The following is a 15,282-nucleotide window of genomic DNA, read 5'->3' on the forward strand; positions in this document are numbered from 1 at the left end:
AAAACCCCAACTTGGCATTTCTTATCCTTTTCTAAATGTGTCAATTTAACTTAAGTTCAAAACCTTAAAGTTTGACACATTTTACTCTTCCAAAGAGTAAGCATCTTACATTAGGACCTAGATTTTCCTTTGATTATCCTAAGAAAATACCAAAACCCCAATTTGGTATGTCTTATGTTTTTCCACATCGTGCCAATTTAATTCAAACATAATTCCTTAAGATTTGGCACATGTTACTCTTTCCAAGAGTGACAATTTTGGATTAAGGTTTACATTTTCCTTAATTCCATAAGAAAATGCCGAATTCCAAATTTGGCATTACTTTTGTTCTCTCAAGTGTGTCAATTAAAATTAATTTCAAATCCTCAACACTTGGCATCTTTTTGCCCTTCAAGGCTTAATCACATTTGATTAAAGCATGAGTTTTCTCTTAATTCTTTAAGAGAGTATCAAGATTTTAACTCAATTTTTCTTATACTTTTCTTAAGTGTGCCAATTTAGATTAAGTTCAACTCTTCAGATTTTGGCACATATATTACTCTTTCAAAGAGTAACCCTACAATCCTTTTCATTTTCAAACGTTAACAATAACCTTGAAAATGCTCTTAAGTGTCAACTTTAACAAGGTTGGGTTAACTACCCTTCCAATTGGAGTTGACACTCTCTAAACCCATCTAGGGTGTAGAGAATATGCTCCTAGGAACCCAAAACCTATTGGTGCTCCTTGGATGCTCTAGGTACTCACTAGGGATAACTTCCCTAGATACCTTCCTAAGGACCTTTCTAGGCTTTTTAAAAGCCTTGGTCACTTCTACTAGGTCACTCCTAGGGCTAACTTCCCTTGTAACCTTATTTGTGACTTTGTTTGGTCTCTTTGGAGCCTTAGTCACCTTTACTAGGTCAACTCTAGGGATGGTCTCCCTTGTGACCTTCTTTGTGACTTTGTTAGACTTCTTAGAAGTCTTAGTCACATTGGTCTTGCCAAAAGGACCTTTAGGGATTCCTTCCCTAGTATCCTTGACTTTACCTCTAATCCTAGGGTTGATCCCATAACTATATGGAACCCTATGAAAGGAAGTCACATCCTTCTTGGCTTTAGGTCTGTATCCCAAACCTCTATAGCCATTGGATGACTCTTGCCTAGTTCTCCCTAGAGTTTGCTCATTTTGACCCTTAAGAATATTTTCCATTCTTGCTAGGGTCCTTTCTAAGTTATCAAGTCTTGACCTCAAGACTTGGTTCTCCGTCATTAAATCCATAGATTTTGATTTTTCTTGGCCCCTATGAGCATTTCTATTTTTAGGCATATATCTAAAGTCCTTAGTATTATTGCCTTAGTTACTATCTAGCTTTCTAACCTTCGTGTGGTAGTTCTAGAATGAGGAGGAATGTATTTTCCCTTAAAACTATTATGATTAATAATTTAATAATAATTTATTAAAATTATAATTATTATTTATAACATGCATTTCATCATGACTGAAAGGAATTAAACTATTGATTTTTCTTGAATCCTATGAGCATTTCTATTTTTAGACATATATCTAAAGTCCTTAGAGTTATTACCTAAATGGTTATCTACCTTCCTAACCTTAGGTGTGGTAGTTCTAGCATGAGGAGGAATGTATTTACCCTTAGTGCCATCATGCTTCCTACTTTCATGATAATTAGCATTAAAATAATAAGAATTATTTCTAGCATGCTTCTTATCATGTGTCAAAGGAATAGGTTCATTAAATGATACCTTAGTTTTTACCTTGGAAGCTCCCCCTAGACTTGTGCTTCCTCCTTTGACTTTAGTTGGCTTCTTCTTTTTAGGACATTGACTTCTATAATATCCTCTTTGATTGCATGAAAAGCACATAATATGCTCCTTGCTTTTGTGTTCCGTGGGACTAACCACTTTAGGTTTCTTCTCAGCCTTTAGTGTCATTTGACTCTTCTTCTTAGCCAATTTGGGGCACTTACTTTTATAGTGCCTATGTTCCCTACACTCAAAGCAAATGATATGATTTTTATCTTTGATAATTGGAATCTTTATACCTTTGCTTGTAGGGTTGATGCTTGATCCTCCATTTGATTTTTCTTGCAATGTAGAGATGGCATCATCTTCTATTTCTTCCTCTTCACTTGAGGATGTGGACTCTTCCACTTCTTCATCTCTTGAGGATGTGGAAGATCTCTCCTCTTCCACCTCTTCCTTCTCTTTCTCTTCCTTTTCCTCCTCGAATGTTGACTTCTCGTCAACATCGGATTGGTCTTTCTCTTCTTGGACCAATGAACCCTTCTCCTTGGGCTCTTCCACTCCTTGGACTTGTGTAGGGTCTTCATGATAGGCAATGATCTTTTTCCAAAGATCACTTGCATTTGTGGTTTCACCTACACTCAACAAAATATTAGAAGGTAATAAATTATGCAAAATTCTCGTTACCTCCTTGTCCGCCTCCGATTGCTCTCGTTGCTCTTTGGTCCAATGCCGAGGTCGGAGACGTTTACCCTTCTTGTCCATAGGAGCTTCAAATGGGTCACTTAAAACAGCCCATTGGTTCCAATCCATTTGGAACCATGTCTCCAGCCGATTCCTCCAAAAGGCGAAGTCTTCCTTGTCGTATGGTGGAGGAATCCGGATGTCCCATCCAAGTGGACCTCCCAAGTCCATCTTCTTCCTCTAGCTTCTTGCTCTCTTGGCGGTTAGTCCGTAGAAGAGCGATCTCGCTCTGATACCAATTGTTGGGACCTTGATGTCAGTTAGGGGGGGTGAATAGCGTCTCGTCGCGTGTTCGTCGGTTGCGTCTTGATGATATGTAGCGGAATACAAAGACAGAAACAACCAATGCTAACACCTAGGGTTTACTTGGTATCCACCTCAAGATGAGGTGACTAATCCAAGGATCCACACGACACGCTCACTCCACTATGAAAACCTCCTTCTCGGTCACAGCCGGAGGCGGAGAAGCCTCGTACAACACTCACACACAACACAACACAAATACAACAAGAGGAAACAAAAATACAACGCAACACACTCCTCTTCTTGCTTACTTGTGCTTGTCGTCACCTCTTGAACCTTGGAGAAACTCCCCAAGTACCTTTAAGAACTGACGTGAGTAGATCGGAGAAGCTCGCTGTGAATCACTGAAGAACGGCGCAAAAGATCGCAAGAGATCTACTGAGAAAAAGCTTCGCCGGGGCTTTATACAGTAGCTCCAATCGATTGAATTCATCCTCAATCGATCGCCACGTCACATCCGGACAATCCCAGCCGTCCACCACCTGTATCCTGCGCAACAGTAGAATCCCAATCGATCGATTGGGAACATCTGGATCGATCGGGGGAGCTTCCTTCGGCCTCATCCTAGTTGTCGGATTCTCCTTGCCAACTCACACTAGGACTTACCTTGCCAAGACCACATGCTTGGACTTTCCAATTGCCTGGCTCCTCACCAGGACTTTCCTTTTGCCAAGATCACACTTGGATTTTCCAATTGCCTGATGTCACTTATCAGGACTTTCACCACCAAGTCTGGTCAACACTGACCTACTTGGATTTTCACCCTTGCCAACCTTCCTGTTGGACTTACTTTTGCCTAATCTCCAATTAGGACTTTCCCATTGCCTAAACTCCCGTTAGGACTTACCCGGTCAAGTCTTCGGTCAATTCTGACCCACTTGACTTGTCTTTTCATCAACCTGGTCAATCCCTTGACCATCTCCACACTCGGACGATTGCTCCAGCAATCTTCATACATTTTTAAACATCAAAACTCAATTTCCGACTCAAGCTTGACTCAACTCAAGCTTACTCAAACTGGTCAAACATGACCTAGGAAAATTGCCCCAACAAGAAACACCAACCAAAGAGATTTCAGCCAAAATCCTTCACCAACAGCAACTCCTCAAATACCAGCAAACTCCATATTAATCACACCAAAACATAACACCAGCTCCTTTACCAATAGAACATGAAACTCACAAAGAGAAATGTATGCCCATGAGAAAAAACCAACAAAAAACATATACAGCAGCCCCAGATTTTAAGCACAGAGGCCACAACATTGAAATCTGTCAGCAACTCCAAGGGTCTAAATCAGAAAAATTAAATCACACAAAAAAGATATCCGCAGCCTCAACACAAAAGAAATCCATCACTCTTTCACCGAGACCAACAAAAACAAAGAATTCCAGCCAGCAAATCAAATTGTACCAGAAAATCAACCTAAAATTAAAGATCACCAGCAGCGCCAAATTTAGATTGCACCATACGACAAAATTCCACATAAAAAAAGAAAGCAAGCTCCACCAGAAGATCAACAAACCCCTACACCCATACACTTCCACCGCAAACAAATAAACAATAGCACCCTACAAAAATATTCCACAGCAGAAGAAATTCCACCAGAAGATCAACAAAACATCTTCTCCCATGCACTTCCACAACAGACAAAGAAACATAAAGAAATCATCCACCTCATGGATGATAAAATTAAAAACCTGCACTGATATCTCTGGCACAATAATGCAAAATCTAATCAAACGATCTGTGGCAGAAAAACATATGCACTACATTCGCAGACATAATATCCCATAGCAAACACAAAACTTGCATTTTCACAATTCCTGTATGATAAATAATAACCTCCCAACACACACAGATTTGAAAAGAGCAAAAGAATGCAAACTCTGATATCAATTCCCAATCAAAACCGATATCAAAAGAAAACTCCAAAACAAAAATATCATACTGTGGAACCCATTCCAACACACACAGAACTAGCAAAACATTGCAAAACTCTAATATTTCCAGCCACATATACAAGTCTCCAAACCTTTGCACTCAACTCATTCTCAGAAAAAATCTGCACACTTTCCATAAATCATCTAAACCGGCTTAGAGGAAAACCGAATATACGGAAGACCACTCTTATCCAAGTTGCAAATTCCACAAAGCTCCTTATCAATATCATGCTTCTTAAAAATTCTACCGCCTCTCTGTACACATGAGAAAAATAAACTTGATACTTACAAATAATACCTTTTATTTTGCGTATCAGATTGCGAAATTCCCAAGAAAAATAAGAAGATGACAGTATCTTCAAAGCTACTAAGGAATCAGACTCAAGCCAGATCGGGAATAGTTGATTCTCCACATATAATTCCAAACCTAAAAGAATTGCAACCAATTCTGCCCTAACATTCGACCCCACTCCAATTAATCCATGCTTTGCCGTCACAACAATACCACCATGATCTCGTACAATAACCCCAAAAGAAGATAATCCTGGATTCCCCTTCGAGCAATCATTTGTATTCAACTTGAAACATCCAAACTTCGGCTTCTTCCAACTCACCACCGAAATGGTGTTAACAATTTTTGGCCTCACCAGAAACCCCAAATTGTGAGCCATCATAGTAAAACCCTTCCAATGCCTTGGTTTAATAATCTCCGCAGCCATACTAGAAACAAGATAATGAAAAACATTCCAAATAATCTTCTTTGCAACCAGCCTTATACCACAATGCTTGGCATCATTTCTTGCACACCATAAAAACCATATAATCAAGAATGGAATAGCATCCCTAACATGACCACCATGAGACAAAACCGGCCAACCCTCCACCTTTCAAACACTAGAAACCGATCAACTCCAAATAATTGGGCAAAATGACTCCACACTTCTAAAGCAATAGCTCCATGGTAAAACAAATGATCCCAAGACTCCACAAAATCACGGCAATAACATTTAGAAGCTAAGTAAACTCCCCTCCTTTGCAACACTTCATCCACAGGTAAACGCTTCCTTAAAAAATGTCAAACAAAGACAGATATTCAGGAAGATAAGTTTACTCCAAAGCCCAAACTGCACTCCATACTCCATCCTGCTACCCCAAACCAGCCTGTTGCTGACCATTCCGAATGCACTACCAAGTAGTTTTCATAGAAAACCTACCATCCAAAGATGGCATCCATACAATACAATCATCCCCTTCCACATTCTCTGCCCAAACAGAAACCCCTCAACAGCAGGCAAAGAAACATCAACAATTTCAGCAATAATATGATTCGTCACAAAACATTGGAGCATATTCACCTTCCATCCCAAATTGCAAATAAAATCCGCAACTTTACTATCCGAATTTCCAGAAATTGGACAAGAAAGGTGCAATTTTCCTCGCCTTATTAAAATAAAAAAAAATTAAAGTCCAACCCATACCTTTATTTACCCTTTAAATTAATTAGGTTACGTTAATCAGCATTAGCCTCCCCTCCCACTTATTTCACCAATTTTCGCTGTGGTGCTGATTTTCAAAAATCAACACCACTTTGATGTTGTATTTTGAAAATCAGCACCACTGTGGTGTTGTTCTTTGAAATACAACACTTCAATGGTGCTGTTCTTTAAATGCAACACCATAGTGGTGGTTGGTGGAAGGGGTAAAATGGAACACATGTACACCCTTTGGAAACAAATGCAGCGCCTTATATTTATATTATTGTTTAATAGTTTGTGAAATATTTGAATTCTGTTATTGAAATATTTTAGCGGAAATTCCTTATATATGTTTGAATTATAAAAATTTATACTGAAAGCGTCTTACTTAGGTAAGATGTGTGCCTCCCCTTTTGCCTAGTGCCTCAGGCCTTACCGTACCTATGCGTTTTTGGGCGCCTCACGCTTTAAATAGCTATGCTTGTAAGGATTCAATGTGATTGACAATTACCAAATCTTGCAAAATTTTGGCACCAACTCTATTTAAACTATATTTATCTTTGTTGACTGTTAGCATAGAACAAGAAGACCAATTATATTTCTATTATCAGAGTCAAATTTTCAATTTTCTTTCTAAATACTGCAATTGCCACTTCAAAGGGAAGTTCTGATTTAATCATAACTATAATAGCTTATTTATTGAAAAACTATTATTTCTCTGACACTTTTTTGCTAATTCATGTTTTTTATTTCCTATCCGAGACTCTGTAAAGTTGTGGCTTACTAGTATTGGTGATAGATAGTATGTTGACCATGTGCATATGTCCCCTCATTAACAGGTTGGAAATTCTACAGTATTAAACTGTTATTATGCTCACGGAGAGCAAAATTCTAGTTTCCAAAGGAGGAGTTATTGGATGCTTCATCCGTAAGCTTTAACCACTGAATATTTCTTGCTAGTTTATTTGCTGAATAATTCCCTTACTCAAATTTTCATGCAAACTCTGTGGTAATCTATTTTTTTGGAATAATTTGCATGTACCAATATCTGTTTGGATTTTAGAAATGCTTACCAATCTTATATCATTACCTCGAGTGACAAACTAAACATGAAAATTGCCAAAGAGCTGGAATGCTCTGTTGATAAATGCAACCTGTACCTTCTAGAGCAGGATTTATTTGACTTTATTTTTTTGAGAATCTTTTTTGTTGTACATGTTTTTCGATTACTAGAGCAATTGAATACTAAGATGCCTAGAAATTTCTTAGACAGACAGATTGATACCTACTAAGGTCCGATTGAGTTCTTATTCTTATAAGATATAAGAATATAAAAAGACTTTGATCTATTCCATAACATACAAATTTGGAAACATACAAATTCAAATTGGAAAGTTATACGGTCAACATAATAAAAATATTATATTTGTTTTGTAGAAAAAAATGACAAAATGGATCTTTTGCTCTGGTATTTTAAATATTACTCTATTCTTTTGTTTCTTAATAATGTTTTTGAAGAATTGAAGCCATTGATTGATTCATAGTCTCTGTCCTTCCTCTAATTAATTCTTACGATATGAAGCAAGAAGAAAAGAGTAATCTCTGGATACTACAATATTCTATGGATTTATACGCATGAGATATCCTTCAGATTCTTTCTTTCTATTTCTATAGCAAACTACTAATTCTATAGTACACTACTAATGGAACTTACTCTATAATATAATTTGAAATTAAATTTGTTTGAATAATTTCTCGAAGTTATAAGTTTAAGTTAATAGAAGTTCTATTTGCTCAATCAATTATTCCCCTATAATCTTTTCTCTCTTTTTGTTTGCCACAACTTCCTATCAATCTACACAAAAGAGTTCCAATTTGCCATCCTTCCCTTGTATTCTCTTCGTTTGTATATCTATTGCAAGGAATAGGATACAACTAAAGAATTCTAGGCATCCCGTAAAGCAAAAAAAAGTATAAACAAAGCAACAAAAAGGGTTTGGAGATTTTTTGTTGATATATATATATATATATATATATATATATATGTTTTTTAAGAAAAAAGAAGAACACTTAGTCACGTTCAAAAGTAGGAATAAGAAATCGCAAATTGACTTTCTTATGGTTAGGAAGAAGGATAGAAAGTTTGTAAATATTGCAAGGTAATCCATGAAGAAAGTTTAACTACCCAAGTTAGCAATGTTAGATATACAGCTCAAACATAGTATCAATAGAAAGAAAATATATATGACTACTAAAATTTAGTGGTGGAAGTTAAAAGATGGGAAGCAAAATATATTTAAGGAGAAGGTAGGAGTACAAGTATTAGGTGAAATATACGGTGATTCTAATACGATATGGGATAAGATGACATCAAAGTTGAAAATAGTAGCTAAGAGTGTACTAGTGGGCATGCACCACTAAGTAAGGAATCTTGGTGGTGGAATGAGAAAGTACAAGAGAAAGTGAAGGAAAAACCGAATAGCTTATAAGAAATTATATATTTGTAAGAACGAAGAAAACTTGAAGGGGAGCCTTGGCGCAACGGTAAAGTTGTTGCCATGTAACCAAAAGGTCACGGGTTTGAATCCTAGAAACAACCTCTTGCAAAAAGCAGGATAAGGCTGCGTACAATGGATCCTTCCCCGGGACCCCGCATGGCGGGAGCTTTGTGCACCGGGCTGCCCTTTTTTTTTTTTTTTTTTAAGAACGAAGAAAACTTAAAAAAATATACAAGAGCCAAGAAAGAAGCTATGAGAGTAGTGAATGAAGCAAAGAATGAAACTTCGAACGATTATATAAAAAATTGGATACAAAAGAAGGGGAAAGAGACATTTATAGAATAGTTAAAGTGAGAGAAAGGAAGACAAGAGATCATATCCAAATAAAATGTATTAAAGATGAATGTAATAGGGTACTTGTAAACGATGGAGAAATAAAAGAGCAGTGGAAGATATATTTTCATCGACTTTTTAATGAACATTAAATGACCAACTTAACTTAGGTAATTTAAGTAGGTCAAATGAGCATAAAAATTTAAATTTTTATCGTACAATTCAAACTTTAGAAGTAGAACAAGCTTTAAATGGGATGCACAATGGAAAAGCCGTTGGACCAGATGATATTCCGATAGAGGTATGGAAGTGCCTAGGGAAATAAGGTATTGAATGACTTATAAAATTATTTAACATGATATTAAAAATGAAAAAAATGTCTGATAATGGAGGATAAATACTCTAGTTCTCTTACACAAGAACAAGAGAGACATATAAAATTATGCAAACTATAGGGGTATAAACTAATGAGTCATACCATGCAACTTTGGAAAAAAAATAGAAAAAAGATTAAGAAAGGAGACCACGATGACTGAAAATCAATTTGGGTTCATGCCTGGAAGGTCGATAATATAAGCTATACATCTTCTTAGACAATTAATTAAAAAATATCAGGAGCAAAAACAAGATCTACACATGGTATTCATTGACTTAGAAAAAGCTTATGATAGAGTCCCAAGAGAAATTATATGGAGAATTCTAGAAAAAAGAGGTGTTAGCGTAACATATATTGAACTAATTAAGAATATGTACACGGATGTAACAACTAGAGTAAAGATTTCAGGCGAAGTAATTGAAGCATTTCCAATAAAAATAGGGTTACATGATCAACTTTAAATTCCTATCTTTTTACACTAATTATGGACGAACTCACTGCACACATTCAAGACACAAGACTGTGGTGCATGTTGTTTACAGATGATATTATTTTGGTAGATAAAACACGTGAAGGAGTAAATGTTAGACTAGAATTTTGGCAGAAAATATTAGAAGGGAAAGGTTTTAGGTTTAGTAGAATAAAAACATAATATATGGAATTTAAGTTTCGTAATATTAGACATAATGAGACAATTGTTAAGATAGGAGATGACGAGTTGCCTCGAACCAAGAGCTTTAAATATTTAGGATCATTTTTGCAAAATGATGGAGGGATTGAGAGAGATGTCTTACATAAAATACAAGCAGAATGGTTGAAATAGAGGAGAGCGTCGACTGTTTTATGTGACTGTGAAGTATTTCTACAACTTAAAGGAAAGTTCTACAAATTCGCAGTTAGACTTGCTATGTTATATGGAGCTGAATGTTGGGTTATGACTTGAGTACATGAGCAGAAGATGAGAGTTGCAAAGATGAGGATGTTAAGGTGGATGTGTCGACATACGAAAATGGACAAAATAAGATATAAGAACATTAGAGAGAAAGTCAGAGTTCTATTAAGGGAAAACTCCAAGAGACACGTTTAAGATGATATGAGCATGTACTTAGACGACCAATAAATGCTTTAGTTAGGCGATATAAAACTATAACAAACACGTATTTTAAATGAGAAAGCGGAAGACCAAAAAAAAACTTGGTTAGCAATAATAAAATAAGATAAAATTTATTTAAGTATATATGATGATATAGTAGGAGATAAATTTCAATGGCGTAAAAAGATCCGTATAGCCGACTCCACCTAGTGGGATAAGGCTTGGTTGTTGTTGTATTGATACCTACTAAAACATTTTTTTTCATCTTCGGGCACAAGTGTCCCCGCACCACACTAGATGTGAGACAATCCTGTTCAGGAGTGGGAGCGACAAACTTAAATTCTCCCAATTGTGTCATTATATAGATCCAAACTCCCAACCTTTGTTTGGAAGCTCCTAATTTTTAAATGATTCAACTAAAACAAATAGGTTTAAAGAGTTCAACCAGCCCTAGGGCGTAATGCAGACGGTGGACGTATGACATCTCTGACGTAATGGCGAGGGGTCGATTCTCAGGAACTAATGACCTGGGGTTTACCCCACCATGCGCCTAACGCCTGTGTATCTGTATTTATCTCCCTCCATATCCGTGGGGCTGACACTAGGATGACCGTTAAGGTAGTGGATCTACCTATTTTTTAAACAGTTCAACCAGGACTCATTCAGGCCGAACTTAATTTGATCCCTATTCGAACCCAAAGCTCACTCAAACTGATCTCCGCCTTCTACAACCCTCAGTTGACCAATCTAACCCCAATTTGAACCCAATTAAATTCGAATACCACATAATTATCCAAAACAATCACCGATTCATTATAGATATTGCTAATCTCCCAATGAACTCTTTAACCTACTAATTTTCTCTAATAAAATCCCAATGCATAACAATTAGTCATTGCAATTCAGAAGGATTTTAAAGTATCTATTTTTCTCTAAGATCTCACTATTATTGTTTCTTTTTCTTTCACTCATATTCTTTTTATTCTAAACTCCTCTATGTTGTCATTCAAGTGTCATCTCCTCTTTTTATTCAAATTTTGAATGCCAATAACTAATTTGATCGTTATTGACTCAAGACTAATGTGAATAAAACATTATTTTAAGCATGGTTTAAAGTGTTGTACCGAGACGGGTGAAACGGGCGAAACATCTCGTTCCGCTCGGCGATCGACACTAGTACGACCTCGGCACTAGACCTGCAACAACTGCGACATGTTGCGCGACCCTGTGGCCGTAGGAGAGGGGTTGCTCGACCCCGCAACAGCAGCGGAGGGGTCGCATAACCCTTCTTTTGCCTCCGCGGAGGCATTGGGCGATCCGGCCGCTGCAAAGGGACCACTGTAATCGCGCTAGAGGAGTCACGCGATCCCCGCGACCATGGTTGAGGGGTCGTGCAACCCTGTGGTAGTGCCGAAGTCGCTCGAGCTCGCGAGTGGTGTCGGATTTCAGTTTTTTTTTTTAAAATTAAATTTAGGTTAATTATTTTAATCAACTCCTAGCTATGATAGAGATAATCTAAAAAGACTTTATTAAACCCTAATAAAATTATCTAATTAATTTTATATTTCATTTATTTTAATTTAAAAATTATAATAAAATTTTTATTTATTTATTTATCTATTTTCATATCTTTTCCTTTTTTACAGATTTTTTTATATTATTTATTTTTTAAATATTTATGTTAAATATTTTATCCTTTAATTAATATATTTTATATTTAGAAAATACCGAAACTATATTGGCACGACACGATACAGTACCGAAACTGTATTGTTCCGGTCCAGAATCGAAATTTCGGCATGGGTCAAAATTTTAAACCTTGGTTTTAAGTATAATATGATACAAGACATAATACTTATCTATATTGTCAAGCATGTCAAGAGCACTGATATGGCCAAATGCTTATTCAATTGTAATAAATTACATAAAGGGTGGCTCGACCGGTGTACAAAGCTCTCGCCAATGCTGGGTCCCGGGGAAGGATTAGACCATATTGAGTCTGCTGTATGCAACCTTAACTTGCATTTTGCAAGGGACTTTTCTGCGACTCAAACCCTTGACCTCAAGGTCACATGACAATAACTTTACTGTTGTGCCAAGGCTCCCTTGGAAACTATTTGTAACACTTAATTGTTTAAACACAATTTTGAGATTTAGTTTTTCAGCCATGTTACTGTGATTTTGTATTTCTTATTAGATGTTTGCTTGCAGGGCCTTTGAGCACATAGTTCTTGTACACTACAGAGAGGTTGTCGAGGTATGTTACTTCACAATTTTACATGGATGGTGCTCTTTAAATGCTGATTAGGTCTCGATAATCAAATCAATAATCAAATCACTCCATGCTAGAGTAGAGTGAAATGATAAGGAAGGACTCATGTTAATCATCTGAAGGGAAATATGAATATTCTGGAATAATTTAGTTAAAGTATATGCTATCCTATAGTGCCTTTCTAAAAATCTATCTTTATCATGTTTAAGTTTTATAGATTAGACTAACACGGATTGGTGCTGATTCCTTTGAGTGGATAAGTTTTAGTTGGTCATGCTCTTCAATTAGGTTCTTCAACTTCATTTCTACACTTCTTATTATTATATGAATGGCTTTTCCATTTGAATGGAACCTTTTGTGATTTGATAAAGTTGCTCTTCAAAATTCAGTTCTGATTTGAGAATTCACTTCTTGTTCTTCAAAGAGGAGGGAGGACAAAAGGGGTGGGATTGCCTGCAGTAGTTGGTGGCTTCATAGTAAAATGGAAGAAATATATTACTTTTATCCTGCTTATGATAAAGCTATGTAGGATTTAAGGATGGACTAAAAGTTCTTTTCCTTTTAATACAGAAGATTGTTGGTCCACGAGTATATTTCGCTCAGAAAACCAACATATGAAATTGTAGATGTGCATTATCTAGAAAACAAGTTCAACTCTCAGAGTCTAGAGTTACTGAATTATAGAGGTTGTGAGTTGTCTCTTCAGTGAGATCCTATAAAAACATCGTTTGCTTATTTATTCCTTTTATACCTGAACTCTGTGTGTTTGAAAATGAGTCTTTATTGACTGTTAATGCTTTTGTGCTTGCTCTCTGGTTCGTACTTTTATGAGAAATTAATAAGAAATTAATTTACCATAGTAGGTGGTTTGATACTTGTTTATGGTTCTGCAATGCAGGGAAGATGCATGCCTGAATCAATCTTAAGTTGTTCAAATGATTCTTGTCCAACTCTCAGATACGGTGATAACATCTGTGATAGTCAAGAAAATTTCTCTTCTCATGCCACTGGATTCAATGATACTGGTCAAAATTCAAAGAGTCCTGGATCGGCAGAAGAAGTCAGTTCTCAATTAGCTAGAAGGCATTTCAAGATATCTCATTTAAACAAAATGGACCGATCAGAATCATCCAACATATTATCACTATCAGAATTCAATCAAGCACTAAGGAAGCTTGAACAGCAGTTAAGTTTAGACAGTGACGATGATGGTTTAGCCTTTACCATGGAAACATCCCTCCCACTCAGTCAAGTGGAGGCACTTAAGCATCCTCCAAAAATTTCAAATAGCTATCCTGAAGATGGAGCACAACCCAATGATATATCGATTGGTTCAGGTATTTTGTGCTCCATTAAGTTGTATATGAATTATACTTAGTTCGCATACATTCTGATGTAACACATGGTCCATAGTAATTGATAGTGATGTCCATTAATGTTTCTGCATTTTCACTTTTGAACCAGCTTTTACATGTTTGGCATTCCTATATCTTTTCTTTTACAGAAACAATAAGGTATTGTCCTACCTTAACTACAAAAAACTAGACCTAGCTTGACATTATTAACATCTGTCTCAATACCTCTAACAAATTCATTGAGGCAAATTAGCTAAATAATAAATAAGTACTAAAAAATGTTTAGTTAAATTTCAAAAGAACAAGTTGATACATTTATACATTTTGGAAATTGAAAATTTTGAACAAAAGAGTATTTGATAATTTTTTTCTAAAGTCAGAATATAGATTATGGAAGTAGCAAATTTCATTCGTTGATAATTCTTAATGTTTGGACATATCTCAATTGTATTGGCATGCCTGAGAATTGATGGAAGAAGACAACTACTGATAACATGAACTGACACTAGAAGTGATACATAAACCAAGATCGCCACACCAGCCTTTGTGCAAGTCTTTTTGTTGACCTTTCTTCTTCACTACCACTGGCAGATTAGGTTCAATTTGTTCCTAACAGAAAGTTTGAGTCATTAGTTGGTGATATCTTTTCTTTTTGCTCCAACTGCAGTTGGTTTAGAGTGGCTTCATTCTCCTTTTCTGCAATCCTATATCTCTGAAGCAGATGACGACAGAGACATCTACAATCTGCCGACACAAGGAACAGCAAATGCTATTTCAGTTGGAAACGGTGAGTTTCCTTCTTTCTTTTCAGATACATGGTTTGACCAGGGCCAGTTTGAAGCTCCTGTTCAAACAGAATCAAGTTTGGGATTAGCAGAAGGAATTCTGTTTAAAATACATGAAATCTCTCCTGAATGGGGTTTGACCACAGAAAGTACAAAGGTAGAATCAATCTCGTCTAAACTTTTGCTTATACAATTTTTACATTATCAATACTTCCTATTGAAATGTATTCATTGCTTATGTTTTTCCCCTACTTGATGGCAATGACATGAACTAGTAATTGATTGTCAATATTCCTTGTATTACTTTTGCTTTGTATACAAGTCATATAATTTTCAACTATGTACTTCTAATCTAGCTTAT

At 36.2% G+C, this 15,282-nt stretch overlaps 1 protein-coding gene across 2 annotated transcripts in view; it reads left to right on the forward strand.

The window, feature by feature from the left end:
* LOC122015613 (calmodulin-binding transcription activator 4-like) overlaps nt 1-15,282 on the forward strand; it is a 37,394-nt gene that overhangs the window by 8,490 nt on the left and 13,622 nt on the right. The window contains exons 4-7 of one of the 2 annotated variants that reach the window (XM_042572600.1): nt 7,049-7,137; nt 12,721-12,766; nt 13,680-14,118; nt 14,804-15,078. In XM_042572600.1, coding sequence (XP_042428534.1) covers nt 7,049-7,137; nt 12,721-12,766; nt 13,680-14,118; nt 14,804-15,078 — 849 coding nt within the window. Of the gene's footprint in view, nt 1-7,048; nt 7,138-12,720; nt 12,767-13,679; nt 14,119-14,803; nt 15,079-15,282 lie in introns of those variants that run through there. The other variant, XM_042572602.1, reaches the window with a different exon arrangement.

Source organism: Zingiber officinale, chromosome 8B (assembly GCF_018446385.1).
Source record: "Zingiber officinale cultivar Zhangliang chromosome 8B, Zo_v1.1, whole genome shotgun sequence".
NCBI lineage: Eukaryota > Viridiplantae > Streptophyta > Magnoliopsida > Zingiberales > Zingiberaceae > Zingiber > Zingiber officinale.